Genomic DNA, 19467 nt, shown 5'->3' with positions numbered 1-19467 from the left:
ACATGTGCTTGAATTAAACTTTTTGCACATAAACATTACTCAACTGTCATCTACAGACACATGTAAAGAGTTCTGACCTGTACTTGCCTGACCAGAGTGGAAGAAACAGAAATGTTGATGAAAGTGTACATTACACAATAAAACCTTTGTGAAAAAGGGAACTGAGGCACCGTTATAGAGGCATACACAGTAGGTGTCAATATCCATTTTAAAGCAATACTAGTAGGAAAACTAACCCCCAGAGACTGCCCATACAAGTAAATACATTAAAGTCGGTGCATGGACCCTACAAATGTCTCGGATAGATACTCAACGATATGTACTTGTTCGTAATGGAATCACACATATATAGGAGCTATCTGAGCTAGAGACTTGCACATATAAAATAAGTATAGCCTGATCTGAATATGAAGTCACTTAGACTCCACATGCAAATACCTAAATATGTGACGATGACAAAGTGTTAGCAACTTGTGAAGGCAGAACACTGTTATGACAGAAAGAGAAAACGTTGGAAATACAGATGGAGTATACTTTCTTTGGAAGTGCTCCTCCAACTTGTGGTTTATCTTCCACATAGCTTCTGGCTTTGCAAGGTCTCTCAGGACAATATTGTGCTTCTTGGCAGGTGCAGATGTAGTAAATGACGTATTCTTTGACTGAACCAACAAGTCTTAAACATAAAGGGAGATCACTCTGCCCAACCGTCACATAGGTCAACAGACAACTTTTAGCTCCCTTTAGCTAAAAGTAGTATCTGGGAGGGCTGGATATGAGGTAGAAGTAGTTTTCCTAAGGTACTATATTGTGTAACACATTTGAAGAATATAGTAATAAACTTTTTAAAGTAAAATTTTTAACTTGTGTCACGATTGTGTTTAAAAATTATGGATACAGCATCTGCTACTGAGCCAGATTGCAAGCTTGCCATGGTCACAAAAATTCATATTTGAATGTAGAAATAAACAAAATACAGAGAAAAATGTTTCTAGTAAACTCGTAATCATTAAGTTCTGTTGTTTAATGATGTAACACTCTGAAGTCTTCAGACGCAACTGCTCTAGGACACATGTTCAACAGACCTACTCCATCCCAAACAGTATCAATCTATGCATGTTGGTTCTTGTATGGATTGTTATTACTTTCGCAAAGCACACAATTTAATGTATCATAAGTAAATGCTAAATTTGTCAAATGTTGTTATCTCAGAATTACTGTACAATATAGAAACTTTTTGTCAACATACAAATGCTGTTGTTAATTGCATGGACACAGAATGGCAAAATTACATGCAAATCAACATTTGAAAAAATACACCATGAAAAGAAAATCTGTTTTACAAGTAGAAATATTAAACGGAAACAGTGTATTGTCATGAGTGGAAAATCTTTGCCACCAAAGACAATACAATGTTTCCACTTCACTCATGAAATATTTATGTACATCTTACCAATAAAACGTAGATACCCTCTATCATTATAAATGTCCTGTAACATTATTTACAAATTATTCCAAGAAGGCAAAATACTCAAAAACGTCTTTTTTGTAATGAGATAAATCACATTTACAAAATGACAAGACTAATTCCACAATTCATTCCCATTAAAAATATTACGAAGATATAAATGATGACAGAAACAAAATACTTGGCATCTTTTGGACAGATGGAAAGGTTTTTTATGCAAATGGGTGATCAGTCTAATCTTCAAGAACCGGTGGGATAGATGGTTTTATTGTGATGAATCATCAGGATTATAATAGCTCAGGGATAATCAGATAATATACAAGTAGCTGGTATATTTAGAAAATGAACATTACAGAGGGTGCAGTCATTAACATGGAACTGCCTTTAAATCCTTTTTCTGCCAAAACAAATGTAAATACAGGAATTACAGTGACATGCCATCTCTAATCATTGCTTTTTTAATGCACATTCCAACCTTCCCTCCCTTGCTGTCCCCCCCCCACTCCCAGAGAGTGACCATGGAGTCACATACATGATGCTTCTTCCAGTTATGAATATATATATATGAATTTTGATCAGAACTTTTTTAAACTATCATCGTAATTGAAACTTTTATACCAACCCAGGGACACTATGGGTGGAAGCAAAGGATGACAGACCATCTTGTAGACCAGGGGTCTCAAACTCAAACCACTCTGAGGGATGCATGAGGGTATTTTCAATGACCCAAGGGCCACACCACCTTTGTTATCTCTCACGACACTTGTGACGCCAATCATTTTGCGGGCTAAAGGATATGGCTTGACAGGCCGCGTGTTTGAGACCCCTGTTGTAGATGGTTGTCAAAAGAGAGTTCAGTATGGCAATATATTTACTCAGTACTTAATTTCCACCTGGTGATATGATTATGAGTAGATTGAGTGATGGAATTATGGCTAGACCTGCAGTAACGTAACATGTTTTAATAAAGTTTGGCTTAATTATAAGCTGCAAGATATGCTACTCCAACTTTGATGGTGTTGACAAAAAATAAATTGTGGTACCTACCCAGCATTGCTCCTTAATGCTTTTCGTTCTGAGATCAACTCTAGTCGTGGGGGCATGCATGATCAGGAACAAGAAAGAAACATGAGAACATTCTTGTTGTTTGTTATTCATGCAAAAGAAAAAAGGAAATGATTTCTGATCCATATGCAAACTTACATTTACATTTACTTCTTCCCTGTTGCTAACATCACATACTTGAATGGAGCAAGAGACACCAAGAGACTGAACATCTGCAGCAGTTTGTTGTAGGGGACCTTTGTTTCGGCCCCATAATATGATCTGGAAATGAAAAACGTAAAGAGGACAATTTTCTACTTGTAAGATAACTAATATAACAATTCAAAATAATTACTTTATGCTGCCACACTACAACAAAACCCGAGCACTTCGATCTGGTCATAGGTAACCTCATGGGCTAAGACTAGAGTACATTCCCATAAGATTATAATCTATAATTTGTTTATTTCCTGTTGGCTAACTGTAGGTCCAAATTAGTCAACTTTTCAGGCATAGGCAGGTATACAAATATTTAAGTTTTCTGAGAAGAAAAAAGTCATCTGTTTTTGCGCAAGCAGGAGGAAAAAGATGAAAAAGAATAATCAGCATTATTTGTACAATGATGTGATATAAGTAATAAACCATATGGAGTATAAAGAAATAGTTAACAAACTTATCATGATTGACAAATACATAAAAATACAACAAATCTATTTTAAATAGGATTTAACTGCAAGAATTAAATATTCACTGTTCAAACAAAACTTGGGTTTGCTTGCACCTTAAGTGATACAGTACATCTCCCATGATAAGACTCAGGGTAGGGAATGTACTTACTATTAGACTGAGATAGCCTTAATGGATACAATATACAGTGTATGCTACAGTTTAGGAAAAAATTAGTGGTGTTGGTGGTTTATCATCAAACATAGGTTTTAAATACAGAAAGGAAACTTCAACCATCATATCAAGAAAAACTGATTTTCATTTGTTTTTATTTGTTTTATGTTTTGATTATTACGTGCAAAGAGTAATGATTGCTAGGAAATCATGTAAACTGAAGCACAGAAATCCTTGGATCTAATCTTAACATACAAAAGTTGAAAGTATCTAAGGTATCTGCATCTCAGCCATACAATTCAAAAAATTTCTTACTCAAACCAGGGACTGTTTAAAACAGGAATTTTTCATTGATATCATCCACTTCCTTTTGACTATCCAGTGATTCAGTTGTAGAAATAAGGGTGCTAATTGTATACAACCAAGAAAAAGCCTTTAATAGGGTTGAACAGCTATACCAATGTAGTCTTATTTAAGCATGGCTTTGGAAATATTTTCCAACAATGGCAAAAAAATTATACAAGAACATTTACTCCCGAGAACAACTAAATGGTGCAAAGACACAAATTTACTATCAAATGCTCAGTGAGACAGGGTTGGTTCCTGTCAATGATTCTATATGTAGCAGCATTGAAGTACTCAGTACAAAAATAAAAAAAAAAAAGAATATAAAGGGAATTAAAGTCCCTAACCTATTAAGGGAACCAAAGATGGTACTCTTTTAAACATTTGGACAGAAAAAAATCAGCGATGTTGGGAAAGCATCTGGGTCAAAAATAAATTGTGCAAAAATGGAAATCTTGCTGATTGGACTCCCACGAGACTTAACAAAGTAGAATATGGGTAAAGATCAAGTAATACAAAATTGTAAACCACAATAAAGTCAGACATAATATTGAACTTTGGTTCTATACATGCTACAATTTAAATGTGGTGTTGTTGTTGTTGGGTTTAACAACATTTTTCAGCATAATATAGACTATATATGCAGCCAGTATAAACGGTGGAGGAAGAACATGGAAAAACTCTAGAAAGAACCACTGACCCATGAGAAGCTACTGGCACGCTTTCTCACATCCCCACATTGGCCGAACCCAAGACTCATACCCACGCAGACAAGTGAGATGGCAGTGATCTGTAATGGTGAACGCTTTAGACCACTCAGCCAACTGGGGCCCCGCCACAATTTAAATACAAACACAGCAAAATATAAATGCTATGCAAAATGAGTTACTACATAAAATAATTTATCTGTTATTAAAAATTGTATGGTAAGTCCTTTTATATAAAAAGATGTATTTTTACGCCTTTTTTATTAAAAAGATATTTAATCCTATGCAAAACAATAAACAAATTTCATTTGTGAAATAGATTTGTTGTTGTTGTTGTTGTTGTTGTAGGGTTTAACGCCATTTTTCAGCACACGATAGGTTATACATGGTAGCTGGTATTAATGGTGGAGGAAGAACCCAGGAAAACCCCTGAAAGAACCACCGACCCATGAGAAGCTACTGGCAAGCTTTATCACATATCCACATTGGCTAAATCCGAGACTTGAACCCTCGCAGACAGAGGTGAGATGGCAGTGATCCGTAATGGAGAGAGTATTAGACCATTTCGGCCACTCAAGGCCCCCATGAAATAGAAATATAGATCGAAAATGTTAGTAAAAACATTGCATCAATGCTAAATAAAATCCAGTATTCCAACACGCGAAGCCCCTCTAATTTTAGTTTGGGCCCGTCCTGTATTTCAAGTGAGGTGCCCGTTGGCTTGTTGAACAAAAAGTTTGCATGAGGAAACTTTGGTTGTGCTGATGAAATGTTTCAAGATGTTGATATCTGTAGAGGTACATTTATATATGATGACTAGTTTTTAATTCCTAATTGAATGTAAACACTTTAAACCTCCACTTCCTCTGCTGATTGTTCACGTGGTTTGTATGCACTCTTAATAACAAGCACAACAACATCTAATTAACAATTCAAATGAAGTGGACAAGCATTACTGCTGGAGTTAATTAAAGAGCATGTCAACATAGCCATGTAGGTCCATTTACTTGGACAAAAATAAAATTTACAAGTTCTACAATTTAATACTAATATATCTTAACCATATCAATTTAATTGTTGAATGCTCAGCACTTTAAATGTCATCAAAATACTTCCAGATGAAAACTGTCCACCCTATGGACTTGAAGGGTACTAAAATTGGGTCAAGAAAAGAGAATGTCAAATAGTTCCTACTGATAAATTAACATAGTGGCCTTACAAGGTCAGAGTTACTTTAAAATTAGAATACTGGAATATATTTACTATTGATACAAAATGTGCAGTATATGGATGTAAAGTGCGACTAATCAGATTTGCACACATGCTCAGAATGATGAGTAGTACAGCAGACACAGTTCCTTCAACTCAAAGAACAATTTTCATAGTGATAGGACAAGGACAGCTTCACAACACTGATTATAAGATACAAGTTCTATTAATCTGGGATTATGTTTTCTTTCTCTGTACTTCTAATGCAAAGTAAATGTCCACTGAAAGAAATGTACAAGCATTTTAAACAAAATAAGTGACCATTGAAAATGATTGAATTAATAATGGGGCTAACTGATTTGTTTTTCTGAGTTTGTTATGGGCCAAGAATGTTAATAGGGCAACTTTTACGTAAGGATGCAAATTTCTGTCAATCTATGAACAGCACAAAAACTTGGGCCAGAGAACAATTAATTAGATTTATAGGGACAGGTGCTTGTTAAATCGCTCTACTGCATATGATTTATAATGTCTGTGTCGGGAGAGGAAGTGATTCTTAATGAAGCCTTCATTTATATAACCGTCACATAAACTGGAAGGAAGAGGTTAACTTCGATCTTTGTATCAAAAATGTCAGATTTGAAATTGACTAAAATCAGTTCTTTCGGAATCTAGAAGTCAGACTGATCGCAATTTTGGCACATAGTTATAAAAGGCAGTAGATATATTTAATCCTGACTGGTTATGCTAAATAAGGGGCATGGTTCCCACAATTTTTGGGGTTTAAATTGCCCCTCAATGAAAAATCTGATCAGTCTGCATTTTTTCTGCAAGAGTGAAAATATAAGGGACTCCGAGATTGAATCTGGAAGAAATTCTCTCGTAAAACATTTGTCAAAGGGACCAGATGTCTCGAAAGTCAACAGACAATTCTGGCGGTATTAAGAGAAGAAAGCTTGAAAGCACAATGGGAAATAGCTCCAATGACATATCCATGTAACTACCTATCCAAGTATCTATGTACTTACATATCCACCTACCCACACACAGGAATAAGCAAGTTATGAAGTTGTACAAGGCAACGACTTTGATTGTTCACTTGATTCTGTGATGAACCAATTTTATTATTTGAAACATATCGGTTATTTATATAAATATATTTGTGTATCAAATTTGTTGAATGATTTATTTAAACAAGAAGTGCATCTTCCTAATTTAATGTATTATCACACTTGCTTATGTAATTGATTAAACTGTTTGTTTTCATGCACAGGGGCTCATGTCATTTTGTTCAATATATCTGCTCAGATCTATATTCCATCTATAAGTTTCACACTTCATTTTAATATTTACTTGATCCAGGCAACAACACTGAGTGTGATCAACCTCTAGATAACAATAGCCAAATAACCACAACACCACCCACCCAACGGCAACCAGTACATCTTCTAAGGGCCGAGTTGTTCCAAAACCTTTAAAACAAACACTTAGTTAAGAAAGTAGTTGACAAATATGCATACACACACAATAAAACACTTATCCTGGTGTGTAATGAAATTAATACTGTCAAACGTAAATAATATATTAATTATTAACATGTAGAAAAATACAAAAAGGAAATTAATTGTGAAATCAGTTCACACAGATTCAACTGCAGGTTTAAGCTATATTTAATGCGATAACTACATACATTGTCAAGATCAGTAAAATGTTGAAACTTACAGATAATTATTAATATGTATTAATAATAAGTGACAAGTTATAACTTTAAGTTTTGTTGAAATACACCAATAACACAATATAAATATATTTTTAATATTAAAAATGATGCATTTGCATAAAAAGACACCACAGAAAAGAAATTTATGCTATGTACAATACTTTACAACAAAAAATAATTTGATTTGTGATATATTTATTGAAACTGTTAGTAAAAACATTCTCTGACATTTTCGCGGATGTGAAGTCTTTTTCGCACTTTAACCACTCCATGCCATGCATGAAATCAGTTGGGCCTACTTTTCTCGGTGAAAATGACAACATAAATCTAGCAGGTTATCTCAAAACGAATCTTGTACGAAATTATTTTGACCTTTCTCAACTTAGTCAAATCAAAATATCCAGTGAAAATGAGTTAGGCTTGCATTCACACAGATACAAATGGCGATATAGCGGAACCTTTTGGTCCTTCGACAGCGATAATATACTATGACACAAAACAGTAACATGCAAGTACTTCTCTGGTAAGAAATACACTTTATGATCTTATTGTACAACGAGAACCATAAAAGAAAACTGGTGATATTTGGTGGGCACCCAGTATGTTAATATCGTGCAGACTTACATGCTTCGGTTGAAACTTTGAAAAATGCAACGCAAGCTTCCTCCCCAACCCTCGGCCCCCGCCAGTTATCAGAATAACATCATCGTGGATAGTTTTGAGTTTAGCTGGGAATACAAATGTAAAAATCGAGTAAAAACTTCCAAGGATACACTGCATTAAGAAATAAAGAAAAGAGAGTAAAAAGGATAAGGTACTAGACAAATCCATTGTAGCTGGTTTGCAAGCAAACTTCACCAAGTATAGATCTTTAACAAACAAATCGCCTGTAATGAGGCATTATGGGATTGCGAACTACACGCAAGATTTACTTACCTCCAAAATTGAAAACCTTTACAACCTGCATGCACCTCCAAAAATGCCGATTTGATGATGGATAAGCTCCAGATAAGCGTCGGCAATTTTGCGCTTTGCAAAAACACATATTAACACTTTTTTTTAATAAAAAAATTATACTAGTTTAGAATTACTTCCAAGAGATACATTAGATTTAATTTAGTATGTAATGAAAATTAACAAAGTAATGGGGCCACGTTTTAGGAAATAATTCGTTGTGCTAACATACGAACGTGACTTCAGTTGGTCGGCGTAAGGTTAATATCAAACAAATATATTTTTTTTCACAAATGGGGCGTAAATCGCATATTACAATTACGAATGTAGTCCCAGTCTATTTTTTTAGAGCATTTTTTCATCTTTTGGTGGGGGATACAAGAGTTAGATTTAGGTATTCTTGGTGTGGATTTAAAGGTAATTGTTTATTCTTTAGAACATGAACTTATTATGGGATTGTCTGTGTGTGTTTCGGCGACAGTGTACAGTAAGCAATAAGGTCTTGGTGATAATCCTGAAGTGAAATAACAGTGTTCATTGCAAGTTGATTGTTTACAGTCCAGCCTTTCAAAGAAATACCGGTGAACCTATGACAAGAACTTCACCGTGAAGTCATCTTTGAAGGTATCTTAGTTTAATATATGATTTTTAATGATTGTCACACAGTGGGAAGTTGTAATGAGAAACATTACGTAGAGACTTGCTCATGTCTTCGTTTTGAGCGAACACTTCTTTTCGTGTGTGAGGCGATACGTCACTTCGCTGCCTCTTACGTTCTTCTTCTCTCTCACTGAAATCGTGCGATCGTTTCATCTCGATTGCTGATTCAGAAATGATTTAACCAAGTTCATTCTCTCCATATATACCCTCTCTACCTCTTGTTGTCACAATGACTTGGTATATTTCACAAGGGCAAGTGAAAGCCAAGCATATAGGAGCCCAACGACAGTGGTGCGTCTTAAACACCTCATGCATCTTGATGACCCTTCGATTCAAACCCTACCACGAAAGAAACAAGTTGCAAGAAAAAAACCCAGACAGTTGGTGTCTTCAAGAGAGCTAGAGACGCCGGCACTGTGTCGCTTGGACACGTACGTACTCCAGAAAACTACGCCACTCGACAACGTTGTCTCCTTCTCTCAGTCACTTCTACTTTGTCGCTGAATACATTCTACCAACCCTGTTTTAACACACGTTTCTTCATCTGATATTTTTAAAAAATATACTAAACGCATTTTTAAAAGAACTACCCTTTTTCGACAGCAGTGACGGGGTCTCCTCCTGCTGTTACCACAGTTGCTGCACAAAGATGATCTTTCCTTAAGATCAAAATATGAGACAGAGCAAGTAAGTTGTGAAGTTGAGCGGAGGTGTCTAAACAACAACTGTCAAGCCCCTATGTTCCATTTCTGTTTGTGATAATAACTTATGATACTTCACATTTTCTAAAGTGGAAATCTTTACAAACCGTACAAAAGTTATATGACTTTGGCTTCTGACAGTTGTACAGACTCTTCACTTTATAAGTGTCACGAGAAAATAGTGTATCCAAGTTTTACCATTTTCCAAAACACCCACACACTTGCAACGTGACCAGAATCTGTACTTCTTTATTTGTGGATATCCAACAGACCCGTCCCAGCATATATAGCTGGTTAAGAACTGTAGGAATATCGCCTCATTTTTTTCAGAAATATCAAAGCTTTTATGTGTATCTTCCCTGTTCCACCCTTTATTAGTGCTTAGGTATATTCCCTAAAAAACACAAACAATTTGGAACAAAATTAAATTTTGAATTAAGGTTTCTCTCTGTTTATACATTTTTTTTTCAAGTTGTTGGTACATGGTATATGACATCCAAATACTTTCTCAAACTGAGAGGCATTTCTACACATGTCATTGCCTTTGTTAAATTCGGTTTTGTTGGTTAGTCATCGTTAATCTTTAATTCTATTTTTATGATGTATTTCTTTTTTGCTAGAAGATTTAATTTATTTATGTTGTTTAGTCTGTTGCTGCAGAAAAGAAAATGCATGTATCTATAGCAAAGTGTTTAAGTTTGTTCAGTTTCTTATTTCAAGCTCTACAAAAGGTACCAAGTTTGTCTTGCAAGGGGATTGAAACTTTAAGTTACGCGGACGTGAAGGAAAACATACCTTTGTTACTACAATTTGCTGTCTTTGTGTTCGTTCTAATCATGCTTGCCTTATATCTTTTTGTTTTAGGATCATATTTCTTCTGATGTAAATACATACATCAATGGATAGACAGCTTGGGTTATCATCCTTAAGGTTCACTGTACTTTTAGTTTCTTTACTTCATACAAACCCCAAAATCACTAGCTTGAAGGGAAAAAAATAACAAAAAACTGACACCTGGTACTGTAACACATCTGTCTCTGTTGATGTGAGTGTGCTTGACAAAATGTTTGAGTAAGATTAAAAATGTTTGTCAGTTTCAAAACTCGAACCAGTACTGTGGCCGTTTAATATTTCCATGTGGCAAGAAGAAATGGTACAATACGCAACAAAGGGATTGTACATTTACACTCCAATCTGTCTGCACTGCAATGGTAACAACGCTCTTGCGTTGACATTATTTTGCCACACTACCTAAGAAAAAACAATTCATCACTCATCATAAACGATTTCATTGGCTATACATATTTTCTTACCGCTTTCGCTTCGAATTGACTTCAGTACCTTTTCGCACAGTGACAAGATCGGACGTGTTTTTTGCTTTTTTTTTATTCTGCGGCTGGTCGTTACACTACTTGCTTTGAATTTACAACCAAACATTGTGTTACGCATTGTAAGTGACTTCATTGGGCCAACCGATATTTTACACTTCTGTCTCTATTCATGTGAGTGTGCTTGTCAAAATGTTTGAGTAAGATTAAAAATGTTTGTCAGTTTCAAAACGCGAACCAGTACTGTGGCCGTTCAGTATTTGATCTGGCAAGAAGAAATGATACAATACGCAACAAAGGGTTTGTACGTTTACACTCTCCAATCTGTCTGCACTGCAATGGTAACAACGCTCTTGCGTTGGCATTATTTTGCCATACTACCTAAGAAAAAAACAATGCATCACTCATCATAAACGATTTCATTGGCTATACTTATTTTCTTACCGCTTTGGCTCCGAATTGACTTCAGTACCGTTTCGCACAGTGACAAGATCGGACGTGTTTTTTTTTTTTTTTTATTCTGCAGCTGGTCGTTACTCTACTTGCCCTGAATTTACAACCAAACAATGTGTTGCACATTGTAAGTGACTTCATTGGTCAGTTGATATTTTCCACCGCCTTAGCTTCAAATTGGTTTCACTTGTTATTCGCACCGCGAGATGATCAGACGCGTTTTTCTTTACCTGACCATTAGTCACTTCACAAACAATAAAACTAACACACAAATGATCACGCCATGGGCGACTCATGGAAATTATGTTAGTCATGTTACGAAATATATCACGACTTGTTTGGATGTACTTTTCTGTGGTCACTCTTTAATCACATGCGTCTTCAGTTCACTCTTGTGATATTTTTTAAAGGGTGTATTTTTTCTATGGATGTGATTGTTATGTTCTATATGTTCTTTTATGTTTTCAGTGATTTTACTTTATATCTGTATTTTAATTTAGATGTATAGACTATGTAGTCTGAAATAAAGAATTCTTATCTTATCTTATGTAAGTGGAATGAGTGTTTCTTTGAAACTTTCATAAGGAAAATATACCGTAAAAAAACAAACGTACGTGTCGTGATATTTTTAAAGTAGGAATACATGCTTTCTCTCTCTCTCTCTCTGGTTTTGATTTATACCCTAATGAAATATGTTCCCGTTTGATGATACCTCTCCAAAATTGTGATCAGTGGTCACCATAATTACGCGAACTGTTCCGTTTGTCATCTTATTGTTTTTCAAAAGTTTACACTCTAAAAAATTGTAGAACGATTTTTTTTCTTCCATCAGTAAATCTTTGGATAAAATAAAAGCTTGAGTTTGCACAATTCTGGTATCTTAACTTTATCCTATTTTGGAACTGCAACATGTCACGGAATGTTTTTTCTTCTAACATTAGATTTACAGTTTTTCAGAAAAAAAGACAATTACACGGCTTTTTCAAGAATGAAGCAAGCGACATTGCACTGTATAACCCTGCCTATGGTTAACTCTGAATTCTAAAGTCAAAACATGGGTTCAGGAGAAAATGTAACAATGTTCGTCTTAGGAGGATAGGATAAAGTTAAGATACCAGAATTGTGCAAACTCAAGCTTTTATTTTATCCAAAGATTTACTGATGGAAGAAAAAAAATCGTTCTACAATTTTTTAGAGTGTAAACTTTTGAAAAACAATAAGATGACAAACGGAACAGTTCGCGTAATTATGGTGACCACTGATCACAATTTTGGAGAGGTATCATCAAACGGGAACATATTTCATTAGGGTATAAATCAAAACCAGAGAGAGAGAGAGAGAAAGCATGTATTCCTACTTTAAAAATATCACGACACGTACGTTTGTTTTTTTACGGTATATTTTCCTTATGAAAGTTTCAAAGAAACACTCATTCCACTTACATAAGATAAGATAAGAATTCTTTATTTCAGACTACATAGTCTATACATCTAAATTAAAATACAGATATAAAGTAAAATCACTGAAAACATAAAAGAACATATAGAACATAACAATCACATCCATAGAAAAAATACACCCTTTAAAAAATATCACAAGAGTGAACTGAAGACGCATGTGATTAAAGAGTGACCACAGAAAAGTACATCCAAACAAGTCGTGATATATTTCGTAACATGACTAACATAATTTCCATGAGTCGCCCATGGCGTGATCATTTGTGTGTTAGTTTTATTGTTTGTGAAGTGACTAATGGTCAGGTAAAGAAAAACGCGTCTGATCATCTCGCGGTGCGAATAACAAGTGAAACCAATTTGAAGCTAAGGCGGTGGAAAATATCAACTGACCAATGAAGTCACTTACAATGTGCAACACATTGTTTGGTTGTAAATTCAGGGCAAGTAGAGTAACGACCAGCCGCAGAATAAAAAAAAAAAAAAACACGTCCGATCTTGTCACTGTGCGAAACGGTACTGAAGTCAATTCGGAGCCAAAGCGGTAAGAAAATAAGTATAGCCAATGAAATCGTTTATGATGAGTGATGCATTGTTTTTTTCTTAGGTAGTATGGCAAAATAATGCCAACGCAAGAGCGTTGTTACCATTGCAGTGCAGACAGATTGGAGAGTGTAAACGTACAAACCCTTTGTTGCGTATTGTATCATTTCTTCTTGCCAGATCAAATACTGAACGGCCACAGTACTGGTTCGCGTTTTGAAACTGACAAACATTTTTAATCTTACTCAAACATTTTGACAAGCACACTCACATGAATAGAGACAGAAGTGTAAAATATCGGTTGGCCCAATGAAGTCACTTACAATGCGTAACACAATGTTTGGTTGTAAATTCAAAGCAAGTAGTGTAACGACCAGCCGCAGAATAAAAAAAAAGCAAAAAACACGTCCGATCTTGTCACTGTGCGAAAAGGTACTGAAGTCAATTCGAAGCGAAAGCGGTAAGAAAATATGTATAGCCAATGAAATCGTTTATGATGAGTGATGAATTGTTTTTTCTTAGGTAGTGTGGCAAAATAATGTCAACGCAAGAGCGTTGTTACCATTGCAGTGCAGACAGATTGGAGTGTAAATGTACAATCCCTTTGTTGCGTATTGTACCATTTCTTCTTGCCACATGGAAATATTAAACGGCCACAGTACTGGTTCGAGTTTTGAAACTGACAAACATTTTTAATCTTACTCAAACATTTTGTCAAGCACACTCACATCAACAGAGACAGATGTGTTACAGTACCAGGTGTCAGTTTTTTGTTATTTTTTTCCCTTCAAGCTAGTGATTTTGGGGTTTGTATGAAGTAAAGAAACTAAAAGTACAGTGAACCTTAAGGATGATAACCCAAGCTGTCTATCCATTGATGTATGTATTTACATCAGAAGAAATATGATCCTAAAACAAAAAGATATAAGGCAAGCATGATTAGAACGAACACAAAGACAGCAAATTGTAGTAACAAAGGTATGTTTTCCTTCACGTCCGCGTAACTTAAAGTTTCAATCCCCTTGCAAGACAAACTTGGTACCTTTTGTAGAGCTTGAAATAAGAAACTGAACAAACTTAAACACTTTGCTATAGATACATGCATTTTCTTTTCTGCAGCAACAGACTAAACAACATAAATAAATTAAATCTTCTAGCAAAAAAGAAATACATCATAAAAATAGAATTAAAGATTAACGATGACTAACCAACAAAACCGAATTTAACAAAGGCAATGACATGTGTAGAAATGCCTCTCAGTTTGAGAAAGTATTTGGATGTCATATACCATGTACCAACAACTTGAAAAAAAAATGTATAAACAGAGAGAAACCTTAATTCAAAATTTAATTTTGTTCCAAATTGTTTGTGTTTTTTAGGGAATATACCTAAGCACTAATAAAGGGTGGAACAGGGAAGATACACATAAAAGCTTTGATATTTCTGAAAAAAATGAGGCGATATTCCTACAGTTCTTAACCAGCTATATATGCTGGGACGGGTCTGTTGGATATCCACAAATAAAGAAGTACAGATTCTGGTCACGTTGCAAGTGTGTGGGTGTTTTGGAAAATGGTAAAACTTGGATACACTATTTTCTCGTGACACTTATAAAGTGAAGAGTCTGTACAACTGTCAGAAGCCAAAGTCATATAACTTTTGTACGGTTTGTAAAGATTTCCACTTTAGAAAATGTGAAGTATCATAAGTTATTATCACAAACAGAAATGGAACATAGGGGCTTGACAGTTGTTGTTTAGACACCTCCGCTCAACTTCACAACTTACTTGCTCTGTCTCATATTTTGATCTTAAGGAAAGATCATCTTTGTGCAGCAACAGTGGTAACAGCAGGAGGAGACGCCGTCACTGCTGTCGAAAAAGGGTAGTTCTTTTAAAAATGCGTTTAGTATATTTTTTAAAAATATCAGATGAAGAAACGTGTGTTAAAACAGGGTTGGTAGAATGTATTCAGCGACAAAGTAGAAGTGACTGAGAGAAGGAGACAACGTTGTCGAGTGGCGTAGTTTTCTGGAGTACGTACGTGTCCAAGCGACACAGTGCCGGCGTCTCTAGCTCTCTTGAAGACACCAACTGTCTGGGTTTTTTTCTTGCAACTTGTTTCTTTCGTGGTAGGGTTTGAATCGAAGGGTCATCAAGATGCATGAGGTGTTTAAGACGCACCACTGTCGTTGGGCTCCTATATGCTTGGCTTTCACTTGCCCTTGTGAAATATACCAAGTCATTGTGACAACAAGAGGTAGAGAGGGTATATATGGAGAGAATGAACTTGGTTAAATCATTTCTGAATCAGCAATCGAGATGAAACGATCGCACGATTTCAGTGAGAGAGAAGAAGAACGTAAGAGGCAGCGAAGTGACGTATCGCCTCACACACGAAAAGAAGTGTTCGCTCAAAACGAAGACATGAGCAAACCTGAACCAACACCTTCCACGTCTGCGACCAGACATAGAGAGCCCACTCCAAACCAAAGTCCACCAGTTAACCCTGAAAAGTACTATCACATTCAAGAGATGGAAAAGCGACCCTCTAGAAAATTTAGAACCACGACTTACACCTACACGGTGAAGTTTAAAGATTTCAAGTCCGACGTACCATTGGAGAAAGCAGAAGGGTTTATCACCGAGATGTGGGATTCTTTGCTCACCACACTAAAGCGACAATGTCAACCCAAAGAAGACGATTTCTTGACACTATCCATAGATCACGACAGCTTGAAATCCCCTGTTTGGATCGAGTTTAGCAGACCCGCAGAACTAACCCCTTCCAAAGTCATGGACAAGATTCAACACGTACAACAATCTAATGATCAGTTTGACATCACCGATGGTAAAGCCACACTGAAAATGGCCCACGTCTCTCCTCCTCAAGGGACTGGACGCAAAAAGGTCTTATTGGTGGACGACCTTCGCAACACCAAAACAAGTCTCGTCCGAATTAACAACCCTCAAGACCAGATGTGTTTAGCCCGTGCCATCGTGGTGGGACGAACCTATGCCAACAAGAACGACACGGTAGAATGGAAAAGAACCTGGAAAACTATTCAACGATCCGATCGAGCCAAACAACGAAATGAAGCAGAACTCCTGTTACAACAAGCCGGACTGTCCAAAGACACACCCTGTGGCATTCCTGAGATGCAAAAATTGCAAGATGCCCTAGCTCCACGATACACCTTGAAAGTGCACCCTCAAGAAGTGCGCGGACCTCTGTTGTTTCGAGGCCAAGACTTTAAGGACGGAAAATACATTCATGTCTATTATCACGATGAACATTTCGATACCATTACCGCCATCCCCGGATTCCTGGGATACAGATATTACTGTGAGAAATGTGACCGTGGTTATAATAATCGAGAGCAACACAAACATTGTGGATCGAAATGCCGAGGATGTTTGGCCTCTCCACCCTGTCTGAGCGAAGGGCAAAAACCATTGCATTGTCCTGCTTGTCTGCGCACGTTTGTCAGCCCTGCCTGTTACCAACAACATCTGAAGACGCAAGGTTCACAGCAGAAATGTGCTTGTCAACTCCTGAGATTGTGCCCTACGTGTGGACAAGGCATACGTACCAATAGTACCAAGGCACACGTATGTTCAGGAAAAAAAAATAGTCACATTTGTCATCACATCGTGGACTTGAAACACCAATGCTACGTGCAAAAATACCAACCCCAACCAGAGAAAGAGGATGGTCACAAGAAGAAAAGCAATTTCATCTTTTTCGATTTCGAATGCATGCAAGAGACTGGCATTCACATTCCTAATTTCTGCGTGGCTCATCGAGCGTGCGAGAAGTGCATTCAAGAACCTATCTTCAGTCATTGCCCTCACTGCAGCAAGATTCCTGGAGGACGTGAAAAAATCTTTCGGGGACCGAATACGCTAGCCGATTTCGCTCGATGGGTCTTAGACCCCATCGACAAGACGTGGAGCCAAGAGGACATCGAACGTTACGGAGATTGTCATCGTCATGCCACGGTGATGGCTCACAATTTCTCCGGATACGATGGACAGTTTCTTCTCAGATACTATACGGAACATGGCACCGAACGTCCTAAAGTGACTTTGAACGGAGCCAAAATCATTTTCATGCAAGTGGGACAAGTACAGTTTAAAGATTCGATGAGCTATTTGGCCATGCCTTTGAGTCGAATGCCTAAAACGTTTGGAATGACAGAAATGGCTAAAGGGTACTTTCCACACTTTTTCAATACGGAAGTCAATCAACACGCCGTTCTACCCCATTTACCTGAGGCTCACTATTACGACCCCGACAACATGCGTACCGAACAACGAGAAGCTTTCTACGCTTGGTACCAGGCTCACGCCTCGGACCCTTTCGACTTTCAGGAAGAAATGCTAAAGTATTGTCGTTCCGACGTGGACATTTTACGGCGTTGCTGTGGAAAATTTCGAGAACTGTTCATGGAACACGGAGGGGTCGATCCTTTGAAAGAAGCTTGCGCCATTGCCAAAGCGTGTTCCTTAGTGTATCGACAACGATTCATGCCTGAAAACACCGTGGCTGTCATCAGCCCTCAAACGACCCACTATGTCAAACGTCAATACTCGGTCAAAGCCCTATGTTGGTTACATTACTTGTGCGACAAGGAAAACAAATGGATTCAGCATGCCCGCAACGGAGGGGGTGAAAAGACCATCGGAACGTATTCGGTAGATGGCTGGGACTTAGAAAACCCCAAGATCGTGTACGAGTTTAACGGTTGCTTATTTCACGGATGTCCCGTCTGTTACCCTGATCGTAGCACTAAAAATCAGTTTTTACAACGAACCATGAAAGACTTGTACCAGGACACTTGTCAGCGGCGCCTAAAGTTGGAACAGGAAGGATACCAAGTGGTGGAAATGTGGGAACACGAGTACGATCACAGTATGAAAACCGATCCCGAGTTTAAACGCCTCGTGGAAAGTTACCAGTTCATGGACCCGCTGGACCCGAGGGATAGTTTGTACGGAGGAAGGACCAATGCCACCTGTTTGCTGTACCAAGCCGACGAAGAGAAAGGAGAAGAAATCAAATACTTGGACGTGTGTTCGCTGTATCCCTACGTGTGCAAATATTGTCGCTTTCCTGTAGGGCACCCGCAATTGTTAACGGAACACATCGACCTGAAAAACATTCGACAATACGAAGGCTTGATCAAGTGTAAAGTTTTGCCTCCCACGAACCTATACCATCCCGTCTTACCTCACCATTGTCAAGGCAGACTGATGTTTCCATTGTGCCGTACTTGTGTCGAAACGTGCAACCAAGACCAACCTTGTCAGCACACCCAGGAAGAACGTGCCTTGACGGGAACCTGGGTCAGCGTAGAATTGTTCAAAGCTCTGGGCATGGGATACCAACTGTTAGAAGTGTACGAAATTTGCCACTTTCCCAAGACATAGCAATACCACAAGGTTGATCCCAGTCAGAAAGGCATTTTCGCTGACTACGTGGATGCCTTTTTGAAACTGAAACAAGAAGCCAGCGGCTATCCTTCCTGGTGTCACACTCCCGAAGACCAAATACAATTCAAAGAGAAATACTATGAACAAGAAGGCATCTCGTTAGACCACATCGAGAAAAACGAAGGCAGGCGATCGTTTGCCAAAGTGATGTTAAATTGCTTGTGGGGTAAAATGGCACAACGACCGTGTTTACCCAAGACGGAATATTTGACAGAACCTTCCCGCTACTTCCAGATGATTCACGACAAAACCAAATACATGAAACACGTGGACGTCGTTCGAGAGAATTTGATCTTGGTCAATTACGAAGAAGATCTGGACTTTGTACAAGACGACCCTTTTGGAAATGTCATCATTGCGGCTTACGTGACAGCTCATGCTCGCTTAAAATTGTACGAAGCTTTAGAACTGTTAGGGGAACGCGTCCTGTACTTTGACACGGACAGTTGCATCTACATCGATCGACCGGGTCAGCAACACCCTAACATCGAAGAAAACCGTTTAGGAGCCTGGGCAGACGAACACCCCGACGACAAGATTCTAAGTTTC

General features: G+C 37.5%; 2 protein-coding genes across 4 annotated transcripts in view; one reads left to right on the top strand and one right to left on the bottom strand.

Annotated features, from left to right (window-relative positions):
- The window catches only part of LOC149781322 (short-chain dehydrogenase/reductase 3-like), a 28327-nt gene extending 20108 nt beyond the window's left edge, over nt 1-8219 (bottom strand). For 2 of the 3 annotated variants that reach the window (XR_016414674.1, XM_089935419.1), the window contains exons 1-2: nt 7955-8219; nt 2669-2791 (exon numbers count right to left, since the gene is read on the bottom strand). Coding sequence is in view for 1 of the 3 variants with exons in the window: in XM_089935419.1 (XP_089791545.1) it covers nt 2669-2791; nt 7955-8161 (330 nt within the window). In the remaining 2 variants the exon portion in view is untranslated. Of the gene's footprint in view, nt 1-2668; nt 2792-4847; nt 4994-7954 lie in introns of those variants that run through there. The other variant, XM_089935420.1, reaches the window with a different exon arrangement.
- A 423-nt stretch (nt 8220-8642) lies between these two features.
- The window catches only part of LOC149781321 (selenocysteine lyase-like), a 49590-nt gene continuing 38765 nt past the window's right edge, over nt 8643-19467 (top strand). Inside the window, exon 1 of the mRNA XM_089935417.1 lies at nt 8643-8701. The gene's annotated coding sequence lies outside the window, so the exon portion shown is untranslated. The remainder of the gene's footprint in view (nt 8702-19467) is intronic.

Source organism: Sinohyriopsis cumingii, chromosome 15, assembly GCF_028554795.1.
Source record: "Sinohyriopsis cumingii isolate HCF-2022 chromosome 15, ASM2855479v2, whole genome shotgun sequence".
Taxonomy (NCBI): domain Eukaryota; kingdom Metazoa; phylum Mollusca; class Bivalvia; order Unionida; family Unionidae; genus Sinohyriopsis; species Sinohyriopsis cumingii.
The sequence above is the reverse complement of the archived record's forward strand: the minus strand, read 5'-3'. Positions and strand labels throughout refer to the sequence as shown.